A 26,952-nucleotide genomic window follows, 5' to 3' on the forward strand; every position below is an offset into this window, starting at 1 on the left:
TTACTATAACACGCTGAACAGGAAGCTGATTTTTCACAAATGTTGTGCACACATTGGTTTACATCCCTGTTAGTGAGCATTTCTCCTTTGCCAAGATGTTTCATCCACCAGACAGGTGTGGCATATCAAGCAGCTGATTAAACAGCATGATGATTACACAGCTGCACCTTGTGCTGGGGACAATAAAAGGGCATTCTAAAATGTGCAGTTTTGCCACCGATGTCTAAAGTTGAGGGAGTGTGCAATTGCCATGCTGACTGCAGGAATGTCCACTAGAGCTGTTGCCATTGATTTTAATGTTAATTTCTCTACCATAAGGCTTCTCCAAAGTCATTTTAGAGAATGTGGGTGGGGTGCTCAAAGTATTTCTTTAATGAAGCCCTTTTTTTGTGGGGGGGGGGGGGTATTGATTAGCTCCCCAGTGGGTGGGCCTGTGTCCTCCCAGCCCCACCCATGGCTTCAGTCTTGCACAGTCATGTGAAATCCATAAATTAGGGCCTAATGAATGTATTTAAATTGACTTAACTTTGAACTGTAACTTAGTAAAATATTTGAAGCTGTTGAATGTTTTTTTCCTGTTTATCGCTGGAGTAAATATGTTTGTCGCACTGCTTTTTATCTTGGCCAGGTCGCAGTTGTAAATGAGAACTTGTTCTCAACTGGCCTACCTGGTTAAAAACCAAAAAATAATTGTTTCGTCACCGATTTGGACCTGACACGCTGACCACACCGCTCGCTTTGCTAAATAAATGTACACGTTATTCAATCATTGTACCAACACTGCTTGCGCGCGTCTACGAGGGTCTGCGTACCCAGCCGCTAAAATAGAACTTGCTTCTATTTGTGACGCTTGATCAGTGGCCGGAAAAGTACCCAATTGTCATAAGTAAAAGTAAGGATACCTTAATAGAAAATGACTCGAGTAAAAGTGTTAGTCACCCAGGAAAATACTACTTGAGGAAGTCTAAAAGGATTTGGTTCTAAATATACTTAAGTATTAAAAGTAAGTGTAAACCATTTTGAATATCTTATATTAAGAAAAGCAGACCACACTTTTTTTTTATTTTTTTTACTGATAGCCAAGGGCACACTCAGACATTAATTTATAAAGGATGCATTTGTGTTTAAGTCTGCCAGTTCAGAGGCAGTAGGGTTGTTCTCTTGATACTTGTGCATTGGACCATTATCCTGTCCTGCTAAGCATTGAAAATGTATTTAGTACTTTTGGGTGTCAGGGAAAATGTAGCGAGTAAACTGTTACTGTCTTTAGGAATGTAGTGAATTAAAAGTTGGCCAAAATATAAATGGTAAAGTACTACTTTGGGTAGTTTTTTTGGGGGGGTATATTTAGGAGCACAGTGGTATAAAAGTACTTCTCTCCTCTGGTTTTGAGGAGCATATACCCACGTGTGTGATTGAAAGATGACCGGAGGTCTACAGTCCAGATGGTGGTGGTAATACACTTTGAAGTTCGTTGCCGTATTCATTCCAAAGAAGTCTGAACGAGTAGAGATTACTTGAAACTAACTTTATCTGTGGATTAATTTTCGGAGTAGAGGATCTTGTGCATAAAATAAAAACCCACTGATTATACTCCAGGACAAATTAGCTAGCAACAGCAAGCATTCCTCAATAACTATAACAATTTATTTTTGACCTTGTCCAGCTGTGACTTTTAGCCATTGTTAAACAAAGATTGTGGAGCACCCTTCTTTCTGTGTTTGCAAGGTCTACATGTCTTGTAACCACTCATTCTTACAAACTGATACATTCAACTACTGATATGCACTTGTTTGTATTTATTAAGTATCCCATTACTCTTCCTGGGGACTAATAACATTCTTCAATCTTTGATATACAGTCTTCAATCTTTGAAATACTTCAGTCTTTGATACAGTGTACCAACCATTAGGAACACCTTCATAATATTGAGTTGAACCCCCTTTTGCCCTCAGAACAGCCTCAATTCGTCGGGGTATGGACTCTACAAGTTGTCAAAAGCGTTCCACAGGAATGCTGGCCCAGGTTGACTCCAATGCTTCCCATAGTTAAGTTGGCTCGATGTCCTTTGTGTGGTGGACCATTCTTGATACACACAGGAAACTTAGTGTTGAAAAACCCCAGCAGAGTTGCAGTTCTTGATATACTCAAAATGGTGCGCCTGGCACCTACTACCGTAACACATTCAACGGCACCTTACAACTTTTTGTCTTGCCAATTTACCCTCTGAATGGCACACATACACAATCCATGTCTCAATTGTCTCCAAGGTTTATAAATACTTAAACTATACCACTTTTTCGCACCAATTTTGTGATATCCAATTAGTAGTTAGTCTTGTTCCATCGCTGCAACTCCCGTACAGACTCAGAGGTGAATGTCGAGAGCCATGCGTCCTCCGAAACACAGCCCAGCCGAGCCGAAACTGCTTCTTGCCACAATGCCCGCTTAACCCGGACGCCAGCCGCACCAATGTGAATCGCTTGAGCGTGATGGGACAAGACCATCCCTGCCAGCCAAACCCGCTGGGATGTCTGATATAAATAAAACATTTATTCACCCTGGACACGATACTTGATTTTTTTTAAAACTTTTGAATCATAACCTCTGTGTTGTGTTGATTTAAGTCACAATTGTGAAAATGTGAAGACCAACAGGCAATGAAAATGTTGTTTTAAAACATTTTACACTCCTTTTATTGCATTTAGTCATCCCCACAATCTGGTTATTGACAGTCTTGACCGTTGCATCCTTCCTCAGGGAACTGTCTGCTGATTGCTGACAACAGGGTGACAGGTTAATGTGCAGCTGTACAGTTCCACAGCCCAGCAGACTCACCTGGGGACAGAGGGACAGGTTTGTTGTGCTACTCTATAGCCCAGCAGACTCACCTGGGGACAGAGTGACAGGTTTGTTGTGCTACTCTATAGCCCAGCAGACTCACCTGGGGACAGAGTGACAGGTTTGTTGTGCTACTCTATAGCCCAGCAGACTCACCTGGGGACAGAGTGACAGGTTTGTTGTGCTACTCTATAGCCCAGCAGACTCACCTGGGGACAGAGTGACAGGTTTGTTGTGCTACTCTATAGCCCAGCAGACTCACCTGGGGACAGATGGATGGACAGAGTGACAGGTTTGTTGTTCTACTCTATAGCCCAGCAGACTCACCTGGGGACAGATGGATGGACAGAGGGACAGGTTTGTTGTGCTACTCTATAGCCCAGCAGACTCACCTGGGGACAGATGGATGGACAGAGTGACAGGTTTGTTGTTGTGCTACTCTATAGCCCAGCAGACTCACCTGGGGACAGAGTGACAGGTTTGTTGTGCTACTCTATAGCCCAGCAGACTCACCTGGGGACAGATGGATGGACAGAGTGACAGGTTTGTTGTTGTGTTACTCTATAGCCCAGCAGACTCACCTGGGGACAGATGGATGGACAGTGACAGGTTTGTTGTGCTACTCTATAGCCCAGCAGACTCACCTGGGGACAGAGGGTGGACAGAGTGGCAGGTTTGTTGATGTGCTGCTATATAGCTCAGCAGACTCACCTGGGGACAGAGGGTGGACATGCTAGTTTTAATTAAAGTCTGGGAGACTTAGAGGGAGGAGAGAGCATGAGTTCTGAAGTACAGTAAATGCAACCAGTGGCACTTGATTATGTGCTATATCAGACTGCACTAGTGAAGGCCTTGATTATGTGCTATATCAGACTGCACTAGTGAAGACCTTGATTATATGCTATATCAGACTGCACTAGTGAAGACCTTGATTATGTGCTCTATCAGACTGCACTAGTGAAGACCTTGATTATGTGCTCTATCAGACTGCACTAGTGAAGGCCTTGATTATGTGCTCTATCAGACTGCACTAGTGAAGACCTTGATTATGTGCTCTATCAGACTGCACTAGTGAAGACCTTGATTATATGCTCTATCAGACTGCACTAGTGAAGACCTTGATTATATGCTCTATCAGACTGCACTAGTGAAGACCTTGATTATATGCTCTATCAGACTGCACTAGTGAAGACCTTGATTATATGCTCTATCAGACTGCACTAGTGAAGACCTTGATTATATGCTCTATCAGACTGCACTAGTGAAGACCTTGATTATATGCTCTATCAGACTGCACTAGTGAAGACCTTGATTATATGCTCTATCAGACTGCACTAGTGAAGACCTTGATTATATGCTCTATCAGACTGCACTAGTGAAGACCTTGATTATATGCTCTATCAGACTGCACTAGTGAAGACCTTGATTATATGCTCTATCAGACTGCACTAGTGAAGACCTTGATTATGTGCTCTACCAGACTGCACTAGTGAAGACCTTGATTATATGCTCTATCAGACTGCACTAGTGAAGACCTTGATTATATGCTCTATCAGACTGCACTAGTGAAGACCTTGATTATATGCTCTATCAGACTGCACTAGTGAAGACCTTGATTATATGCTCTATCAGACTGCACTAGTGAAGACCTTGATTATATGCTCTATCAGACTGCACTAGTGAAGACCTTGATTATATGCTCTATCAGACTGCACTAGTGAAGACCTTGATTATATGCTCTATCAGACTGCACTAGTGAAGACCTTGATTATATGCTCTATCAGACTGCACTAGTGAAGACCTTGATTATATGCTCTACCAGACTGCACTAGTGAAGACCTTGATTATATGCTCTACCAGACTGCACTAGTGAAGACCTTGATTATATGCTATATCAGACTGCACTAGTGAAGGCCTTGATTATGTGCTATATCAGACTGCACTAGTGAAGGCCTTGATCATATGCTGTATGAGAAGGCACTAGTGAAGGCCTTGATCATATGCTGTATGAGAAGGCACTAGTGAAGGCCTAAGATTTTTTTAGATGCTTGACAGCAAAGCCACTACACAAGGTTGGTTGTTTTATTAGGCCTATGTGGTCTAAAAAGGAAGGAAAATACAATCACAATAATACACTTTTATAGACAATATCCCGACAGACCACACATTGCGCAAACAAAACAACAACTGGAATTACATGGGTCTATTACTGGACTTTTTGTTGATGATTTTGTAAGAAATGGAATGGGAAGAGACTATCAGTGGTAAACATGGTTACAGACCCAACAACACTATTGGCTGTCTGCGAACGTATCCAAGGCTCAGCCAACCGTTCCCATAACAACAGAATGCAACACGTGACTGAAGAGAGACGAGACAACCAATGTGCTAGTTACAGAATCAGCGCGCGCTCTGGAAAGAGCGGGAGAGTGGAAAGGCAGTTTGTCAGTTACAGCAGCACGTTCCCCTGAACGGTAACGTTAGGTGAGACGCCTGATTACCGGCTACGGGGGGTGAGAAGGCAGTTTGTCAGTTACAGCAGCACGTTCCCCTGAACGGTAACGTTAGGTGAGACGCCTGACTACCGGCTACGGGGGGTGAGAAGGTGATGAAACGTAATTCATGAGCTGTAACCGAAAAACAACTGGCATTTGGAAAGTTTGAGGGAGAAAGTGTGGTGGAACAAGTATTGTTAACATTATTAAGTATTGTAATGACCCGGCTGGGTCATAAAGGGAAAAGAGACGGACTCTAGGTGTGCAGGTCAGAACACAGGTTTATTCATAAACTGGGCTATTGTTCCGGCCACAACCCACGCCGCTAAATGCCGAACGTACACAATGTTACCCTGTCGGGTCAAGAGTCACTCTCATAGGAACAGATCAAGGCACGAACAGAAGAGAGAGAACAATGAGACAGTGATCCCTATTTATGCATTTCCAAATCCCGCGGTATTACCCATCATACCCCCCCAACCTTTCCATCTGTCCTGACATATTCAACCCCTGCTAGTAGCCATGAGAACAATAACACACCCACAAACACAGAACACAATACCGGGTCGTTACATAGCCCCCCCCCTTTCTAAACCCTAGCCCCTAGGGTTACACAACAAAATCCTTAAAACGACCCGGAGGTCGCATCAGTCTCTTGGGCCTCCCCGTGACTCTCAGCGGTGGCCCCCCAGAACGCTCCTCTGCCCCAATGTCATTTCCAGCGCCCTCCGAAGAAGCAGCCCCCTCCCCAGGCTCAGGTTGTGCTAGAGTCTCCTCGTTAGACTGTTCCCGTGGGCTCACATCAGAGCCCTCACTCCCATTCCCTACCGTTTTCCTCCCTCTGTAGGGTGCCAATCGATCCCGGTGGACCACCACCTTCCTGCTCCGTGGGGGAACCTCCACCCGGTACGTCACCTCCCCCACTCTATCACCAGACACGGCCCCACCCATGCACTGTCCAGCTTTGGGCACCGCCCCTTCTTGCGCGTGGGGTTGTGAAGCCACACACATTCTCCCGCTCCAAAGTGCCTCCCCCTAGCGCGCGAGTCGTAGTGGCGCTTTTGGCGCACCCCTGCGTTTTCGAGTTGCTCTCTTGCGAAGGTGTGAGCCGCTTCTAACCGGTTCTGCAGACGACACACATAGTTCGGGCCAGGCAAAACCCCGTCGTCATTATCAGGAGGGTGGCCAAACGTTAGTTCGGCTGGGGTGCGCAACTCACGACCTAACATTAGTAGTGCTGGGGAGCACGCAGTCGATTCTTGAACAGCCGACCTACACGCCATAAGAATAAACGGTAAGTGGGTGTCCCAATCTCTCTGGTGTTTTGAGGTAACGATGGCCAGCTGCTGTGCTAATGTTCTGTTAAATCTTTCCACCAACCCATCGCTCTGCGGGTGAAGCGGAGTAGTGCGCGTCTTCTCCGCGCCCAACCGTCTACACAACTCTGAGAACACCCGTGACTCGAAGTTTGTTCCCTGGTCGCTGTGAATAGACTGTGGCACCCCAAACCGACTGATTATTCCCCCCACCAACGCATCAGCTATTGTCCCCGCCTCCTGGTCTGGGAGAGCGTAAGCCTCCGGCCACTTGGTGAAGTAGTCCATGGCGGTTAGAATCCACCTGTTACCGCTGTCTGTGGTTGGAAACGGCCCTACTATGTCTACCCCCAGTCTCTCCATGGGCTCCCCTACTGGGAATTGTTGTAGGAGGGCGTGTGACTGACCTGGAGGTCCTTTTTTAGCAGCACACTCGTCGCACTGCCTACAAAAGTCCTCAACATCCCTCCTGTGCCTTGCCCAATAGAAGCCTTTACGCATGCGCTTTAACGTTTTGGAGACCCCAAAATGCCCTGCGCCTACTCCCCCATGAAGCTGCTGTAACACGCTCCCCTGCAGCCTTTTGGGCACCACTACCTGCCACGTAATTTCTCCAGTCGCTGGCTTTTTCCACCCCCTCTGGAGCACTCCCTCAGCCACTCTAAGGACTGTGAATTTAGCCCACAGTCCTTTGGTGACTGGTGATAGAGGGGCTACTTCCCCCCACGGCGGTCGTCTTCTCTCTTCCACCCACCGCAGCACAGGACGCAGCTCTGCGTCCTCCTCCTGGCGACGCCTCCACTCCCCAACGTCCACAGCCTCAAGCTCCCGGCACTCTGTCACACTCAGCTGACTCACCGTGGCGGTGACTCCCTCCTCCCTGCACAGTTCTCTCTCTCGCTCCACCCGTTTGGCGCAGTACCCACAGCCATCCTCAGCACACGGGCGGCGGGACAAGGCGTCTGCATTGCTGTGGCGAAGGCCGGCTCTGTGCTCCACCTGGAAGTCGTAGGGTTGTAGCTCCTCCAGCCAGCGGGCAATCTGACCCTCTGGCTCTTTGAAGGAGAGAAGCCACTGCAGGGCGGAGTGATCCGTCCGGACCACAAACGGCAGGCCCCCCAGGTAGTACTTGAAATGGCGTACTGCTGCCACGACAGCCAAAAGCTCTCTCCTTGTCACGCAGTAGCGTTTTTCAGCCTTATCAAAAGTCCTGCTGTAATAAGCTACTACGTGTTCCCCATCAGGACCCCGCTGAGCCAGCACAGCCCCCAACCCCTCATTGCTTGCGTCGGTGTCCAGGATGAACGGACGGTTCGGGTCTGGTGAGGCCAGGACAGGGGCCTCCATCAGGGCCCGTTTGAGGGCCTCAAACGCCCGCTGGTGCTCTTCGGTCCACTGAAAAACAGTGTCCTCCTTGAGTAGCTGGTTCAAAGGAGCCGCTATCCCCGCAAACCCCTTCACAAACCTACGATAGTAGGATGCCAGTCCCAGGAAGCTCTTAACCTCTTTTTTTCCCCCTGGAACTGGCCACCCCCTCACAGCCTCTACTTTGTCTGGCATCGTGCTGATGCCCTCACCACCCAGCTGATGCCCCAGGAACGCCACCTCCCTTTGCATGAAATGGCACTTTCCCGGATGTAATTTTAGCCCCGCCCCCGAGATTCTCTCCAACACTCGCCTAATTGCCCCCAGTGCCCCCTCAAACGATGTGCCGTGCACCAATATGTCGTCTAGGTACACAACACACTCGTCTCTCGGAACCCCCGCCAGCACTCTGTCCATGAGCCTCTCAAAGGTGGCAGGAGCATTACAGAGCCCGAAGCACAGCACCTTGAACTGCCAATGGCCCCTATCTGTGGAGAAGGCCGTTTTTTCACGTGCCCCTGGCGAGAGGGGCACCTGCCAGTAGCCACTGCGCAGATCAAGGGAGGAGAACCACGAGGACCCTCTCACGTGGTCTAGCGACTCATCAATCCTCGGTAGGGGATAAGAGTCTTTAGTGGTGACAGAATTTAGGCCCCTGTAGTCAACACAAAACCTAAGTTTACCCCCTTTCTTAGGCACCATGACGACCGGCGCGGACCATGGGCTATCTGATGGCTCAATGAAATCAGCCCGCAACATGTCAACAATAGCTGTGTCTGCTGCTTCCCTCCTGGCAAGGGGAATACGACGGGGCCGAATTTTAATGGGTCGGGCGTCCCCAGTGTCTATTTCGTGCTGAACTAGGTGCGTTTGTCCTACCTCATCTTCCCCCCAAGCGAAGCTATCTTTAAAGTCCAACAGCAGCTGCTTTAACTGTCTCTGTTGTCCCTCATCCAGACCCTGACAGTTCTTCAGCCACACAGCCTCGACGGCGTCGATAGCTTCCTCCTTCCCCCCGTCGGGCTGATGGGTTGAAGGGGCCAGTGTGTTTTGGGCTACTGGGCTGCCTGTGCTTGCACCATGATGGGGAGTGAAGGCCGTCGCCGCCGGAGACAGCTGCTGGGATGGCACAACGACCAAGGGAGCAGCCGGGATGACCGGTGGAGTTTCTGCAAGCTTGGAGGAAGACGGAGGAACAGCCCTGCCCCCTGCTGGCCCTCCCGAAGGCGACATTCCCACTGTGGGCCCCCCCGACAGCCTCAAAGTACCTGACGCTAAGTCCAACTGAGCCCCACAGTTTTTCAAAAAGTCCATTCCCAGTATACAGGGGTCCTGCACCGCTGCTACCCACACCGGACACCCCACAGTTCTCCCCCCCACAGTCACAGATAGCTGACACTTCCCTAACATGGGGGCTAGCTCCCCCGTGACAGTCCGTAGCTGGACATGGGTCGGCTCCACCCGCACCCCAACAGGTAGTATGTCTGGTCTCACCAGGGTTACTGTAGAGCCCGTGTCGACCAGGGCCAAACATTCCACCCCCTCTACCTTGACGACGACATTGCAGAAGTCCCCAACGGTGGTACGTCCCACCACAACTACCGGACTAGGAAACACGGCGGCAGCTACACCCTGGGGGAGCAGGACCCCACCCTCTTGTCTGCGCTGCTGGGTACCTCCTTTGCTTACAGTGGGTTCGGGGGCGGGGGGGTGGGCCCGCGCTGCCCCCTGCGCGAGAACCCGTTGTCGTTTCCCTGGTGACGGGGGAATCTGCCACACTCCCGCTGAATGTGGCCAGGTTGGCCACAACCCCAGCAGACAATAGGAGTTGAGCTGACACTGCGACGTTGCCTGGAGCCCCTCTCCATGACAAGCGAAGCAGTCTTGACCAGCCCGCCCAACTCGTCAACCCACTCTGGCTTTGTGACCCCTGGCACCCCAGCCACCGCTGCTCTCACCTCTGGTTGACTGGTGACTTCCACTCTCACTCCCTCACCCCAGATCAGCTCCCTCTTCCTGGCTATCTCCACTGCAGCCTGCAGAGATGGTGGGTCCGCCATCTGAACATGCTTACCCAGTTCGGTGGAAGAGAGCGCTCTAATAAAACTGTCCCGTGCCAGCTCGTCTTGCACCCCAATCGGCATAGTTGCATAAGCCCGCCTGGTCAGGCTCAGAATACCACTTGCCAACGCCTTTAATGATTCCCCCTGAAGTCTCTTTTTGTTACACAGTTCAATACGCAGCATGTTGGGCTGCGCGTCGCTGCCGAAACGGCCCCCCAATGCCTCCACTAGCGCACCGTAGTCGCCCCTATCGCCCGGGGCTAGCGTTAGCAGGCATTCCGACGCCTCCTCCGCCAGGCTCAGGGCAAGCTGTAACGCTTTCGTCTCGTCAGACCACCTCCCGGCTCTAGCCAACAACTCGAATTGAGTGAAAAAAACTTCCCATTTACCTTGTCCATTGAACTTTGGTAGTTTAGCCGCTACCGTGGCTAATGGCAATAGGTCGCCGCCATCTCTGTTTACCTTAGCAGGCCCAGCCATTTCCGCACCCGGTGACGTCGATATCCCCGTCGCCGTGACGTCAGCTCTCGAGCGATGCGAAGGAAAACCCGCCAGTTCTGCCATCTTGCTGACTGACAATTTAACTCCCGCCATGTGGCTCTCCAGCTTCCCTACGGCAGTCGCCGCCTGACCCTCCCGACCGGGTACCCCCGAGCCCACAACGGACACTTTGTCCGACTCTTCCTTAATTTTCCGCCTCGCCCCAAGCGACATGACCGTAGATGCGAGTCACGCTAAAGCCAACCCGGCCTATACTGAACAGCTAACTCGCCTAGTCACGATCCCGTAGTTCGAAAGCACTTCTGACACCAATGTAATGACCCGGCTGGGTCATAAAGGGAAAAGAGACGGACTCTAGGTGTGCAGGTCAGAACACAGGTTTATTCATAAACTGGGCTATTGTTCCGGCCACAACCCACGCCGCTAAATGCCGAACGTACACAATGTTACCCTGTCGGGTCAAGAGTCACTCTCATAGGAACAGATCAAGGCACGAACAGAAGAGAGAGAACAATGAGACAGTAATCCCTATTTATGCATTTCCAAATCCCGCGGTATTACCCATCATACCCCCCCAACCTTTCCATCTGTCCTGACATATTCAACCCCTGCTAGTAGCCATGAGAACAATAACACACCCACAAACACAGAACACAATACCGGGTCGTTACAGTATATTGCTAGCAGGATTGAAGTATCCATTAACATTAGCCAATTTAACTGATGAAATAATTGAGTTTATGGTGTGAAAATTAGCTGGCTAATAAAGTCAGACAGCGAACGTTACCTAGCTAACTGTACAACATCATATGAGATGACGTTTGTAACCTAACCAATTTGCTATAGTATTAACTAGTATATGACTCCTTGCCGCTCAAGTTACAACGCGTTAATTGCTTACTGGACCCTGGCAATATGTGTGAAATGTTAACGAGCTAACGAACGAACTACTAATATTTTCCCTATACAGTATGTGGTTAATTTTCAGAATGATAGAATGAGGCGTTGCTTGTTAAACAAGTGGATTCAGGGATCGAGTGTAGCTGGAGCTGGGCCTGACTTAAGATGGATGCCACTATAGAGGTGAAAGGAACACCACACACTTTCCCGCTTTCTCACTTCTTCAATACAATGGATGAAAAGGGATATGCCAGGTGTACTCTCTGCCTGAAAGAGATCAATTATGCCAACAAAGGGTATCATGCTCTGCTGCTGGCATATTGTAGAACAGATGTCCACAGGCAGAACGTGTACAATGTAATAATGTGCAGTGTAGCCCAAAGATATTGCTTTTGTTCTGTTGACCTTGACAGTAACACTTTGAGTGGGATTCTAAAAAAAATTTACTCGGTGAATGTTATTTTTGCAGACATGTAGCCTTGTGCACTTGATCAATGTCTACTATAGTGACCACAATAATAGAGCAAACAGAATGCATGTTTGTTTCATTCTACTTTTAAATGTTTTTCCCCAAGTGCAATATTTAGATGTGTGTGGTCACAAGCGTTTTATTATAAAGGCTGTCATGTCTAACGCAGAAGACAGTTGAATACATTCAGTTGGACAACTGACTAGGTATCCCCCTTTCTCTTTCCTAACTGCAATATCAGTGTCATTTGCAGTAAAGTCGAGGCAACAAATAACATTGGATCGCTTTCTTTACATTTTTTAGCTGTGAGTTAGATTCACATTAACCAATTTTTGTTTTACACACAGAGACTGAAAACCTGCATTTTTCCCTAGCAGGGATTTTTTTTGCATGTTTCAGTGCAACAAAAAGTATCACCTTTTTGGGAGCTCACCAGTTTGCATCCCTGAAACCAATTCAGATGTACAAACTATGGCAAAAGGGAACGATGAGCGGAAAAGAGGCAAGCTGTAATTTCAATTAAGACATTAATGAGCGAGTAGTCAACTATTGGTTCAGCACTTTTGAAAGGTACAACGACAGAACATGGGCCGTTCTTCCAATATTCTCCCTGTACACCAAGTCAGAACTATAGGATAATTAACGGAGGCATATAAGCAGACAATGAAAGCTCTTAGAATGTTCGTTGGGGGGGGACAAGGTCGAATCATGTCAGTGATCTTCAGGTTGGAGATCTAGAAAGAGGTCAGAGTTCCTGACTTGGAATTCCGAGTTAGATGAATGTTCAAAACGTATTTCCCCAATCCGAGCTCGTTTTTTCCCGTGGCAGAAGTCATGCTGGATTGACAGCATGGCCAATGTATTCAACCTTTTCAGGCCCATGGTGTTGCGTGTGAATGTTTATCCTTTTTAAGCTTGAAAAATACCCTTTTCAGACAATGTTTTAAATCCTTAAACCCAGACTTGATTCACACACGCTCTCCACTGAATCGCAGGCAGTGGAAGCAAAATAGTGATTGCTTTGCAACACTTGCAGTTAGCCATTGATTCCTTCCAAACCACTCATTGTTGAATTTTGCGATTTCTGACTTGTTGCGTAATGTTTATGTCCAATGGCCGATGAGCACTGATAAGTTCTATCTATAGTTTATCTTCATATGACAAGGATTTGCCAGTAGATTGTCAATGTGATTCATGATGAAGACTGCTTGTCTAACTTGCTAGCTAAGATTTTGAAAGTATGATGTTGGCGTGATCAGTCCAATCAAAGCTACAGTAGATTTGACATTATTCTATCTGTGGCCAAGAACTTGAGCCTTCTTGGACGGGCACTTCTAATGTGAATCTCTGGGAGCAGCCAAGGGGGTTTGAACTGCCTAGCTCTCCCTGTAGATTTGGCTGTGACGTAGTGTCCCCATGAGTGACAGAACACTGAGCCAATCCCGGTGCAACTAGAGAAGATAACCAACCCCTACGCTCTGTATTTTCTGCTGGCTGCCCCTCCACCAAAGAAATAATCAGTGAGCTAAGCTCAAACACCTGCATTTTGGAGATGCCTTAAGAAAGAGACCATGTTTGTATGCAGCTTTATTAACCCAAGGATTATATACTGTATATATATATTTTTTTTTACACCGTTTGCAAACTGATGTGACATTAATTAATGGCAAAAAAACATGCAAAACAAGGCAAAAAATATGTTTATTTGCTTAAGTTGGGGCTCAAAACATATGGGTCTCTGCCCTGAATGAAGGGTCGCCACTGTAGACAACTTTAGCACAGTTCCGAATGTCTTTTTTAACAACAGCCTGCCTGTATAGAAATCAAAACGTCTCAGGTGCTGCAGCATGTGCTCATTCATTGTCATGCTCTCTGTGGTATTAAAAAAAAAGATTCTGCTCGTCTCAAGTGATGTAAAATCACTTCTACAAAGGGTTGGTCTAATACAATGCCGATTGGTTGAAACCGCATTCCAGACCGTGTATGTTCCACAAGTTACCACGAGCAAAATTGTATTTATTTATAACCTTTTTAACTAGGCAAGTCAGTTAAGAACAAATTCTTATTTTACAATGACTGCCTACCCCGGCCAAACCCTAACCTGGACGACGCTGGGCCAATTGAGCACCGCCCTATGGGACTCCCAATCACGGCCAGTTGTGATACAGCCTGGAATCAAACCAGGGTCTCTAGTGACGCCTCTAGCACTTATATACAGTGCCTTAGACCGCTGCGCCACTCGGGAGTCAAATCAATGACGTTAAAATGCCTATTTACTCCGTTCCATCTGACTGCGCAAGCCCCTGTCTCGTCAGGCAATTTTTATAAACTTCATCTCCACTATAAAAGCATCTAGACATTCTCTCACATTTCCTTTAGACTAACATTTAGTATTCAACAGCAAATATCTGTATAAACCCTGCTGTCTGTCTCTGACATTTGCAACATGATTTGAATATTCAAATTCAAATCTCCAGCTGTCCCATAGCAATGAACATGTTGGGATGAGACAGACAGGCAGCCAAGAACATGAATCAGCATAATTCTTATGGATAGAAACATATATATATATTTTTTAACAAAGTTTGCTGTCTTTCCAGCTTCATTTTGAAGTGATTGTGTTAGCTGTGTTGTTGGCTTGCTCCTCTGAACAAGTATCCTGATGAGATTTTCTATGCCAGGTGAAAACAGCACATCATTAGCTCATTGTTATGGATGTATCCAAATAAATGTCACTAGAAAAACAGCTTAAAACAAATGCTAATGCAGCTTCTCTATTTTATTTTTTGTGTTCAGCGAGGGTTGGGTAAAAATATATTTTAATGAAGGGTGGGCCATTCATTTTAATTTCAGATCCAATTTTCTCCAGGTATCCCTCAAATAACATACTCTCCCCTAAGACTGAATTTAATTAGGGAGCTACCTCTTTTCTTCAGCCTTGAAGACAAGCACAGCGATGGCCTAATAATCATATTGCGTAGGCTAAATTATATGGACCTACAACCTGAATGTAGGACTACGTTTCATATGCATTTTCAGAATCATCTTTGTCACATGTGTTATTTAACTCGATGATGAATACATATTGCACTCTCATCATCCTGCAGTTATTTTAAAATAAGTGTATCACAAGTCCAAATACATTTCATGAGGAGATTGTTGGGAGTCTGCTACATAATCATTGCTACTATAGTATAGGCCAGGGGTATTCAACTCTTACCCTACAAGGTCCGGAGCCTGTTGGTTGTCTGTTCTCTCTGATAATTAATTGTACACACACACCTGGTATCCCAGGTATAAATCAGTCCCTGATTAGAGGGGAACAATAAATGCAGTGGAACTGGCTTGGAGGTCCAGAGTTGAGTCAGAGGGGTCTATAGTACGTGTATGCCTACACTCGCATGTAAAACATTTTATCATCCATTTTGTCATGTGTGGACCAGCAGTGAACCGTTTTCCAAAAGCTTGATGCGAAGGATGGCTCAAAACCTATGGTTAATGAGCACTGTCGTTTGAGTCAACGTCTTTAGCTATATGTGGTGACAGTACATGACAGCTGCCTTGTTTGTAACAACCCACTATAAGCTTTATGTTGTATACGCCTCCATATTTTCTCTGTAAAAGCACATGGATGTCTGTGAAACGGAAAAGAAAACCTGGGATTTTGTCATGTGCGAAAACGTAACGTTAGTATCGTATGAAGGATGCGATGACCATGCAATTCTGCCACTAGACACTTGACAGACCAAGTGAAGGGGAACAAAAGCCAACTTTGAATTTGTCAGTAACCCTCTGGATCGCGTGTTCTCTCCTCTCCATGTCTGCTCCACACAGATGAACAGGTGTCGGTCAATCGCTCAGCATTACCAGTAATCTATATGCAAACATTTGGTGGGACAGAAAGGAAAAGGGAAATCAAACAATTTAACTATTAACTCCTCTTGCCTCTACACTATCTCTGACTGGGTAAATAACCCCTCTCTCTCGCTCTCTCTGACTGGGTAAATAACTTTATTTTGAGTTAATGTGGACCCAATGACGCAGACTTGAGCACGGTCATGATCTGGAGGTTTAGTGACTCCACTACATCACTGGGTGATAGTCATTATCTCCTGTACTACCTCTGGACTTCAATATACTGCAGCATCTAGAATGTTGATAACAATGGAAACGACGCGACTGAGGTGCAACCCATATATGTCTCTCACACTCATTTTGAAACATTCAAATGTAAAAAAAATGTGACAGACTAAACTAAATAAAGAGTGCCAAAATTAACACTGGCTGAAGGCATGTACAGAATATACCGGAAATAGCAACATAGGGCTCATTTCCTACTTTACTTCATAGGGTGTTCACCAGTAAAATTATTCATTCAAGGTTTATACAAACTTCCAGCCAACAGATTTGCGTCGGGAAAACAATAGCCTAAACCCCATGTCTCTACCATGTATGGTTGAAAAGTTAAGACGATTTACTCAGAATTTAGCATGTTTAGAGTAAACGTAGTAACTGCTCCATAGAACTCTGTGGCGCTGCTCCGCGGCAGAACAGCGCTAACTTTGAGCGTCAACTGACAAGCTAACTAGTGGCTGCAGGTTCGTGAGTGAAAACATGCGCTTTTTCTAAATTAAATACGCCGAATACCAAACAGAAATATTAAGTCCCCATTTTTTTCCTCTCGAAGCTAACAGACAATTTCAATATCCCCCCTCCGTAGACAACCTGTTCCTGTTTTCATGTCTTTGCCTTAAATCGCCATAGAAACTAGCAACGGTCACAGCAAATGAATGTTCTTCTTTAATCAACACTGGCAAGTACACGAAGGTTATAATATTGTAGATAAGTCACAATGAATCATTAAATAGTTATAATGATAGGGCAAAGAAACCTACATTGACATTTCATAGCACCCTCTTGACTTATTAACATACTAGAGCAGTAAGCCCTATACTTTGTTTATATTAGACTAATGAAATGACCATATAAAACCTTGTGCCATGGTCCTTTACCTAGACTTCTAGAGGACAGTTGCATACCATGACCTCTAAATATCTAGATGCTAGTCACACACTTTAATCAGTCAAATAAATACCTACACGAAACCGCAGTGTTTATCTTCTAAAACAGCTCAGACTGATGACTAGGGTTGCAAAATTCTGGGAACTTTCCCAAAATTTTTCCTGCAATTCCAGTTGGAGGATTCCCATATTTCCTGCTTAGTCTCTCCTGATTCCAGGAATCGTCTAACCAAACACTTCTGGGAATTTTGGGAAGCTTACCGGAATTTTGCAACCCTCATCTCCATAGTCCCATTAAAATACTGTCTGCATTTACAATACAAACTCATTCTGTCAAACACATCACTCATTCCAAGGTTACTTTAAAACATGATTTCGTATGGGGAAACATCCATATTATAACATGCATTGACACCATGATCATTGTGTGTGAAGAGAAGAAGCTTCTTGAGTGACAGAAAGGTATGAAAATGTTCCATTCAGTCACCATTATAATGGGGCATTTATACAAAGAGATCTCTGTCAATCTGGGTTGAGAACAAGGGTTGGGACACTAGCTCAGTTTCAGTCTCTGCCCAATCAACCCCCTTAACCATTCTCCGTAAGTGGCTAGCAGTTAATTTGGGACTGGGTGTCTCTCACCCAATCCCAAATCAACCCTACCCCCCCAATGCACTTTTGGAGACCCATCCAATCTTCTCAGATCTAGGGGTAGATCTGGCTTCCCACTGCCTCTTCCAGGGCGGAGGGGTGGGGTTGGGGGCTGGCTGTTGTGGAGAGGGCGGTGGCGGTGCAGCTGTTGATGTGCTGCAGGGAGTGGGAGTCGGCCCCCAGGTAGGCCAACAGCAGCTCAGACCGGCGATGGAGGAGGTGGAGCATGTCCTCAGCTAGAGTTTCCACACTGCAGTACCGCACCTTCTCCAGGTCAAAGACATCCTTCAGGAAGAACAGCACCTGATCCTGGAGGAAGACAGTTAGAAACCATCCAAAAGAGTCTCTTTATCTAAGACACTGGACAAGCCTAATCCTGGATCATTTAGCATGCTTTTAGTCCAGTCTAGGCAACCGGTACATTGAGTAGGGGATATGGAGACATGAGAACATCCTTAAAGAACAGATCGATTGATATAGAGTAGTGTTACAATGGCTAAGTCTCCCCTGACTTCAGCTGGACAACCTGATCAAATAAAAAAGGTAACATTACTCTACCTTGAAGAAGCAGCAGAAGTCGTGCAGGGAGGTCTTGGGCCCTAAGAAGCCCCAGGCCAGGACAGGACTGACCTGCTCACACACAGAGTAGAAGTGGGCTATGAACCCATCATGCACCTAGGGAGGAGGAGGAGAGGTTGAATACAGGCTAACCAGAAAAGTAAAATTTGTATTTATTTAAATCCAGCAAAAAAAACATTCCTGTACCCTCATGTGTTGTCTCTTCTGCTTCAGCACCGACCAACAGCTAGATGCCACCGCCTGGCAACACGAAACACAACACATTACAATGCTGCAACAAATTCTCTCCCATCACACCTTTGCCTATTCTAGACAGCCTTTTCATGGTCCTTTGAGCCAGACACAACGCTGGTCCTGGTCTCTGGACAGTAGTTATCTACATAGGCAGACGAAGTGTCTCCGACTCACTGTCTCTTTGAAGGATGAGTTGAGCCAACGATTGTTGACAACGTTCTGGATGGAGATGGGAGGATTCTCCAGGTCCTCAAATGAGTCCATCAGGATGAAGTCCAACACGATGTCATAGAAGTTCAGGTGTTTCACCTGGTCAGGAGGAATAACATGCAGTCAATATCAGTGTGTGAGATCAGGAGGAAGTTCAGGTGTTTCACCTGGTCAGGAAGAATAACATGCAGTCAATATCAGTGTGTGAGATCAGGAGGAAGTTCAGGTGTTTCACCTGGTCAGGAAGAATAACATGCAGTCAATATCAGTGTGTGAGATCAGGAGGAAGTTCAGGTGTTTCACCTGGTCAGGAGGAATAACATGCAGTCAATATCAGTGTGTGAGATCAGGAGGAAGTTCAGGTGTTTCACCTGGTCAGGAGGAATAACATGCAGTCAGGATCAGTGTGTGAGATCAGGATGAAGTCCAACAGGAAGTTCAGGTGTTTCACCTGGTCAGGAGGAATAACATGCAGTCAGATCAGTGTGTGTGAGAGAATGAGAGTCTCACCCCTCTCGTGGCCAGCTCCACTTCGGTGTTCTCCCAGTGTTCCGGGTGCTCCAGGAAAACAATCATCTCCTCAAACACTTCTTCAAACCTCTTCGGGCTCTGTCGACCAATTACACAACTCCGTTAGGAATATTAGCCAATCACACACCTCCGTTAAGAGTAGATAAACACTATCGACCAGTCAAAAACATCTGTCACACAGGAGCAACCAATCAGCTGATCAAAACTCAAACCTGTTTGGGCTCTGTCGACCAATCAAACCTATTAAGTTTCACGTTTTTATTGTCATGTGCACTAGTATAGTGAAATGCCTGTCTTGCTTTCTCTTTCCCAACAATTAGCTTTATTAGCCAATCACAAAAAGCACCCACTCAGCTGATCAATCCATTGTGACTATCCTATCACACAAACAGTCAGGAACAATTAAAGGTAGAAGTGTATAGTTTCAGCATTAATAGTTTCTCTAAAACAACATAAGAAATATAATTACCATCTTACCTTACGCGCTTTTACAATTATGGAAGACAGGATCTTCTTTCCGGTATCGGACAGAAACGTCCTCGTTGCTCTCTCACACAGAATCAGCTAGAGATGGAATGGACCCAATCACCAGTTTAGATTACAGTACTACAGGGGCATGGTACGGTTGATCATGATGTATTCTTTAGGAGTATATTACAGTATTACAGAGGCATGGTACGGTTTATCATGATGTATTCTATAGGAGTATATTACAGAGGCATGGTACGGTTTATCATGATGTATTCTATAGGAGTATATTACAGTATTACAGAGGCATGGTACGGTTGATCATGATGTATTCTTTAGGAGTATATTACAGTATTACAGAGGCATGGTACGGTTTATCATGATGTATTCTATAGGAGTATATTACAGTATTACAGGGGCATGGTACGGTTTATCATGATGTATTCTATAGGAGTATATTACAGTATTACAGAGGCATGGTACGGTTTATCATGATGTATTCTATAGGAGTATATTACAGAGGCATGGTACGGTTTATCATGATGTATTCTATAGGAGTATATTACAGTATTACAGGGGCATGGTACGGTTTATCATGATGTATTCTATAGGAGTATATTACAGAGGCATGGTACGGTTTATCATGATGTATTCTATAGGAGTATATTACAGTATTACAGAGGCATGGTACGGTTGATCATGATGTATTCTTTAGGAGTATATTACAGTATTACAGAGGCATGGTACGGTTTATCATGATGTATTCTATAGGAGTATATTACAGAGGCATGGTACGGTTTATCATGATGTATTCTATAGGAGTATATTACAGTATTACAGAGGCATGGTACGGTTTATCATGATGTATTCTATAGGAGTATATTACAGTATTACAGAGGCATGGTACGGTTTATCATGATGTATTCTATAGGAGTATATTACAGAGGCATGGTACGGTTTATCATGATGTATTCTATAGGAGTATATTACAGTGGCATGGTATGGTTTATCATGATGTATTCTATAGGAGTATATTACAGTATTACAGAGGCATGGTACGGTTTATCATGATGTATTCTATAGGAATATATTACAGTATTACAGGGGCATGGTACAGTTTATCATGATGTATTCTTTAGGAGTATATTACAGTATTACAGGGGCATGGTACGGTTTATCATGATGTATTCTATAGGAGTATATTACAGAGGCATGGTACGGTTTATCATGATGTATTCTATAGGAGTATATTACAGAGGCATGGTACGGTTTATCATGATGTATTCTATAGGAGTATATTACAATATTACAGAGGCATGGTACGGTTTATCATGATGTATTCTATAGGAGTATATTACAGTATTACAGGGGCATGGTACGGTTTATCATGATGTATTCTATAGGAGTATATTACAGAGGCATGGTACAGTTTATCATGATGTATTCTTTAGGAGTATATTACAGAGGCATGGTACGGTTTATCATGATGTATTCTATAGGAGTATATTACAGTATTACAGAGGCATGGTACGGTTTATCATGATGTATTCTATAGGAGTATATTACAGTATTACAGAGGCATGGTACGGTTTATCATGATGTATTCTATAGGAGTATATTACAGTATTACAGGGGCATGGTACGGTTTATCATGATGTATTCTATAGGAGTATATTACAGGGGCATGGTACGGTTTATCATGATGTATTCTATAGGAGTATATTACAGTATTACAGGGGCATGGTACGGTTTATCATGATGTATTCTATAGGAGTATATTACAGGGGCATGGTACGGTTTATCATGATGTATTCTTTAGGAGTATATTACAGTATTACAGTGGCATGGTACGGTTTATCATGATGTATTCTATAGGAGTATATTACAGTATTACAGAGGCATGGTACGGTTTATCATGATGTATTCTTTAGGAGTATATTACAGTATTACAGGGGCATGGTACGGTTTATCATGATGTATTCTATAGGAGTATATTACAGTATTACAGGGGCATGGTACAGTTTATCATGATGTATTCTATAGGAGTATATTACAGTATTACAGGGGCATGGTACGGTTTATCATGATGTATTCTTTAGGAGTATATTACAGTATTACAGGGGCATGGTACGGTTTATCATGATGTATTCTATAGGAGTATATTACAGTATTACAGAGGCATGGTACGGTTTATCATGATGTATTCTATAGGAGTATATTACAGTATTACAGAGGCATGGTACGGTTTATCATGATGTATTCTATAGGAGTATATTACAGTATTACAGGGGCATGGTACGGTTTATCATGATGTTTTCTTTAGGAGTATATTACAGTATTACAGGGGCATGGTACGGTTTATCATGATGTATTCTTTAGGAGTATATTACAGTATTACAGGGGCATGGTACAGTTTATCATGATGTATTCTATAGGAGTATATTACAGTGGCATGGTACGGTTTATCATGATGTATTCTATAGGAGTATATTACAGTATTACAGGGGCATGGTACGGTTTATCATGATGTTTTCTTTAGGAGTATATTACAGGGGCATGGTACAGTTTATCATGATGTATTCTATAGGAGTATATTACAGAGGCATGGTACAGTTTATCATGATGTATTCTTTAGGAGTATATTACAGAGGCATGGTACGGTTTATCATGATGTATTCTATAGGAGTATATTACAGTATTACAGAGGCATGGTACGGTTTATCATGATGTATTCTTTAGGAGTATATTACAGTATTACAGAGGCATGGTACGGTTTATCATGATGTATTCTATAGGAGTATATTACAGAGGCATGGTACGGTTTATCATGATGTATTCTATAGGAGTATATTACAGGGGCATGGTACGGTTTATCATGATGTATTCTTTAGGAGTATATTACAGTATTACAGAGGCATGGTACGGTTTATCATGATGTATTCTTTAGGAGTATATTACAGTATTACAGAGGCATGGTACGGTTTATCATGATGTATTCTATAGGAGTATATTACAGAGGCATGGTACGGTTTATCATGATGTATTCTATAGGAGTATATTACAGTGGCATGGTACGGTTTATCATGATGTATTCTATAGGAGCATATTACAGTATTACAGAGGCATGGTACGGTTTATCATGATGTATTCTATAGGAGTATATTACAGAGGCATGGTACGGTTTATCATGATGTATTCTATAGGAGTATATTACAGTATTACAGAGGCATGGTACGGTTTATCATGATGTATTCTATAGGAGTATATTACAGTGGCATGGTACGGTTTATCATGATGTATTCTTTAGGAGTATATTACAGTATTACAGAGGCATGGTACGGTTTATCATGATGTATTCTTTAGGAGTATATTACAGTATTACAGGGGCATGGTACGGTTTATCATGATGTATTCTTTAGGAGTATATTACAGTATTACAGGGGCATGGTACGGTTTATCATGATGTATTCTTTAGGAGTATATTACAGTATTACAGGGGCATGGTACGGTTTATCATGATGTATTCTATAGGAGTATATTACAGTATTACAGGGGCATGGTACGGTTTATCATGATGTATTCTTTAGGAGTATATTACAGTATTACAGAGGCATGGTACGGTTTATCATGATGTATTCTATAGGAGTATATTACAGAGGCATGGTACGGTTTATCATGATGTATTCTATAGGAGTATATTACAGGGGCATGGTACGGTTTATCATGATGTATTCTATAGGAGTATATTACAGTATTACAGAGGCATGGTACGGTTTATCATGATGTATTCTATAGGAGTATATTACAGTATTACAGAGGCATGGTACGGTTTATCATGATGTATTCTATAGGAGTATATTACAGTATTACAGAGGCATGGTACGGTTTATCATGATGTATTCTATAGGAGTATATTACAGAGGCATGGTACGGTTTATCATGATGTATTCTATAGGAGTATATTACAGTATTACAGAGGCATGGTACGGTTTATCATGATGTATTCTATAGGAGTATATTACAGTATTACAGAGGCATGGTACGGTTTATCATGATGTATTCTATAGGAGTATATTACAGTATTACAGAGGCATGGTACGGTTTATCATGATGTATTCTATAGGAGTATATTACAGCATTACAGAGGCATGGTACGGTTTATCATGATGTATTCTATAGGAGTATATTACAGAGGCATGGTACGGTTTATCATGATGTATTCTATAGGAGTATATTACAGAGGCATGGTACGGTTTATCATGATGTATTCTATAGGAGTATATTACAGTATTACAGAGGCATGGTACGGTTTATCATGATGTATTCTATAGGAGTATATTACAGTATTACAGGGGCATGGTACGGTTTATCATGATGTATTCTATAGGAGTATATTACAGTATTACAGGGGCATGGTACGGTTTATCATGATGTATTCTATAGGAGTATATTACAGTATTACAGGGGCATGGTACGGTTTATCATGATGTATTCTATAGGAGTATATTACAGTATTACAGGGGCATGGTACGGTTTATCATGATGTATTCTATAGGAGTATATTACAGTATTACAGGGGCATGGTACGGTTTATCATGATGTATTCTATAGGAGTATATTACAGCATTACAGGGGCATGGTACGGTTTATCATGATGTATTCTATAGGAGTATATTACAGAGGCATGGTACGGTTTATCATGATGTATTCTTTAGGAGTATATTACAGTATTACAGGGGCATGGTACGGTTTATCATGATGTATTCTATAGGAGTATATTACAGAGGCATGGTACGGTTTATCATGATGTATTCTTTAGGAGTATATTACAGTATTACAGGGGCATGGTACGGTTTATCATGATGTATTCTATAGGAGTATATTACAGTATTACAGAGGCATGGTACGGTTTATCATGATGTATTCTTTAGGAGTATATTACAGTATTACAGAGGCATGGTACGGTTTATCATGATGTATTCTATAGGAGTATATTACAGTGGCATGGTACGGTTTATCATGATGTATTCTTTAGGAGTATATTACAGTATTACAGGGGCATGGTACGGTTTATTATGATGTATTCTATAGGAGTATATTACAGCATTACAGAGGCATGGTACGGTTTATCATGATGTATTCTTTAGGAGTATATTACAGTATTACAGGGGCATGGTACGGTTGATCATGATGTATTCTTTAGGAGTATATTACAGCATTACAGGGGCATGGTACGGTTTATCATGATGTATTCTATAGGAGTATATTACAGTATTACAGAGGCATGGTACGGTTTATCATGATGTATTCTTTAGGAGTATATTACAGTATTACAGAGGCATGGTACGGTTTATCATGATGTATTCTATAGGAGTATATTACAGCATTACAGGGGCATGGTACGGTTTATCATGATGTATTCTATAGGAGTATATTACAGAGGCATGGTACGGTTTATCATGATGTATTCTTTAGGAGTATATTACAGTATTACAGGGGCATGGTACGGTTTATCATGATGTATTCTATAGGAGTATATTACAGTATTACAGAGGCATGGTACGGTTTATCATGATGTATTCTATAGGAGTATATTACAGAGGCATGGTACGGTTTATCATGATGTATTCTATAGGAGTATATTACAGTATTACAGAGGCATGGTACGGTTTATCATGATGTATTCTATAGGAGTATATTACAGTATTACAGGGGCATGGTACGGTTTATCATGATGTATTCTATAGGAGCATATTACAGAGGCATGGTACGGTTTATCATGATGTATTCTATAGGAGTATATTACAGTATTACAGGGGCATGTTACGGTTTATCATGATGTATTCTATAGGAGTATATTACAGTATTACAGGGGCATGGTACGGTTTATCATGATGTATTCTATAGGAGTATATTACAGTATTACAGGGGCATGGTACGGTTTATCATGATGTATTCTATAGGAGTATATTACAGTATTACAGGGGCATGGTACGGTTTATCATGATGTATTCTATAGGAGTATATTACAGAGGCATGGTACGGTTTATCATGATGTATTCTATAGGAGTATATTACAGTATTACAGGGGCATGGTACGGTTTATCATGATGTATTCTATAGGAGTATATTACAGTATTACAGAGGCATGGTACGGTTTATCATGATGTATTCTATAGGAGTATATTACAGAGGCATGGTACGGTTTATCATGATGTATTCTATAGGAGTATATTACAGTATTACAGGGGCATGGTACGGTTTATCATGATGTATTCTATAGGAGTATATTACAGCATTACAGAGGCATGGTACGGTTTATCATGATGTATTCTATAGGAGTATATTACAGTATTACAGGGGCATGGTACGGTTTATCATGATGTATTCTATAGGAGTATATTACAGTATTACAGTGGCATGGTACGGTTTATCATGATGTATTCTATAGGAGTATATTACAGTATTACAGAGGCATGGTACGGTTTATCATGATGTATTCTATAGGAGTATATTACAGAGGCATGGTACGGTTTATCATGATGTATTCTTTAGGAGTATATTACAGTATTACAGAGGCATGGTACGGTTTATCATGATGTATTCTATAGGAGTATATTACAGCATTACAGAGGCATGGTACGGTTTATCATGATGTATTCTATAGGAGTATATTACAGTATTACAGGGGCATGGTACGGTTTATCATGATGTATTCTATAGGAGTATATTACAGTATTACAGAGGCATGGTACGGTTTATCATGATGTATTCTATAGGAGTATATTACAGGGGCATGGTACGGTTTATCATGATGTATTCTATAGGAGTATATTACAGAGGCATGGTACAGTTTATCATGACGTATTCTATAGGAGTATATTACAGTATTACAGGGGCATGGTACAGTTTATCATGATGTATTCTTTAGGAGTATATTACAGTGGCATGGTACGGTTTATCATGATGTATTCTATAGGAGTATATTACAGTATTACAGAGGCATGGTACGGTTTATCATGATGTATTCTATAGGAGTATATTACAGTATTACAGAGGCATGGTACGGTTTATCATGATGTATTCTATAGGAGTATATTACAGTATTACAGGGGCATGGTACGGTTTATCATGATGTATTCTATAGGAGTATATTACAGAGGCATGGTACGGTTTATCATGATGTATTCTATAGGAGTATATTACAGTATTACAGAGGCATGGTACGGTTTATCATGATGTATTCTATAGGAGTATATTACAGTATTACAGAGGCATGGTACGGTTTATCATGATGTATTCTATAGG

General features: G+C 43.4%; 1 protein-coding gene across 3 annotated transcripts in view; it reads right to left on the reverse strand.

Moving 5' to 3' along the window:
- Positions 1-16,727: 16,727 nt before the first annotated feature.
- miga1 (mitoguardin 1) overlaps positions 16,728-26,952 on the reverse strand; it is a 51,120-nt gene continuing 40,895 nt past the window's right edge. For 2 of the 3 annotated variants that reach the window (XM_055866018.1, XM_055866017.1), the window contains exons 11-16: positions 19,654-19,740; positions 19,156-19,254; positions 18,610-18,744; positions 18,388-18,441; positions 18,181-18,297; positions 16,728-17,931 (exon numbers count right to left, since the gene is read on the reverse strand). In XM_055866018.1, coding sequence (XP_055721993.1) covers positions 17,677-17,931; positions 18,181-18,297; positions 18,388-18,441; positions 18,610-18,744; positions 19,156-19,254; positions 19,654-19,740 — 747 coding nt within the window. In that variant the 3' untranslated portion in view covers positions 16,728-17,676. The remainder of the gene's footprint in view (positions 17,932-18,180; positions 18,298-18,387; positions 18,442-18,609; positions 18,745-19,155; positions 19,255-19,653; positions 19,741-26,952) is intronic. The other variant, XM_055866019.1, reaches the window with a different exon arrangement.

The sequence above is a fragment of the Salvelinus fontinalis genome, chromosome 17 (assembly GCF_029448725.1).
Source record: "Salvelinus fontinalis isolate EN_2023a chromosome 17, ASM2944872v1, whole genome shotgun sequence".
In the NCBI taxonomy this organism is placed as follows: Eukaryota; Metazoa; Chordata; class Actinopteri; order Salmoniformes; family Salmonidae; genus Salvelinus; species Salvelinus fontinalis.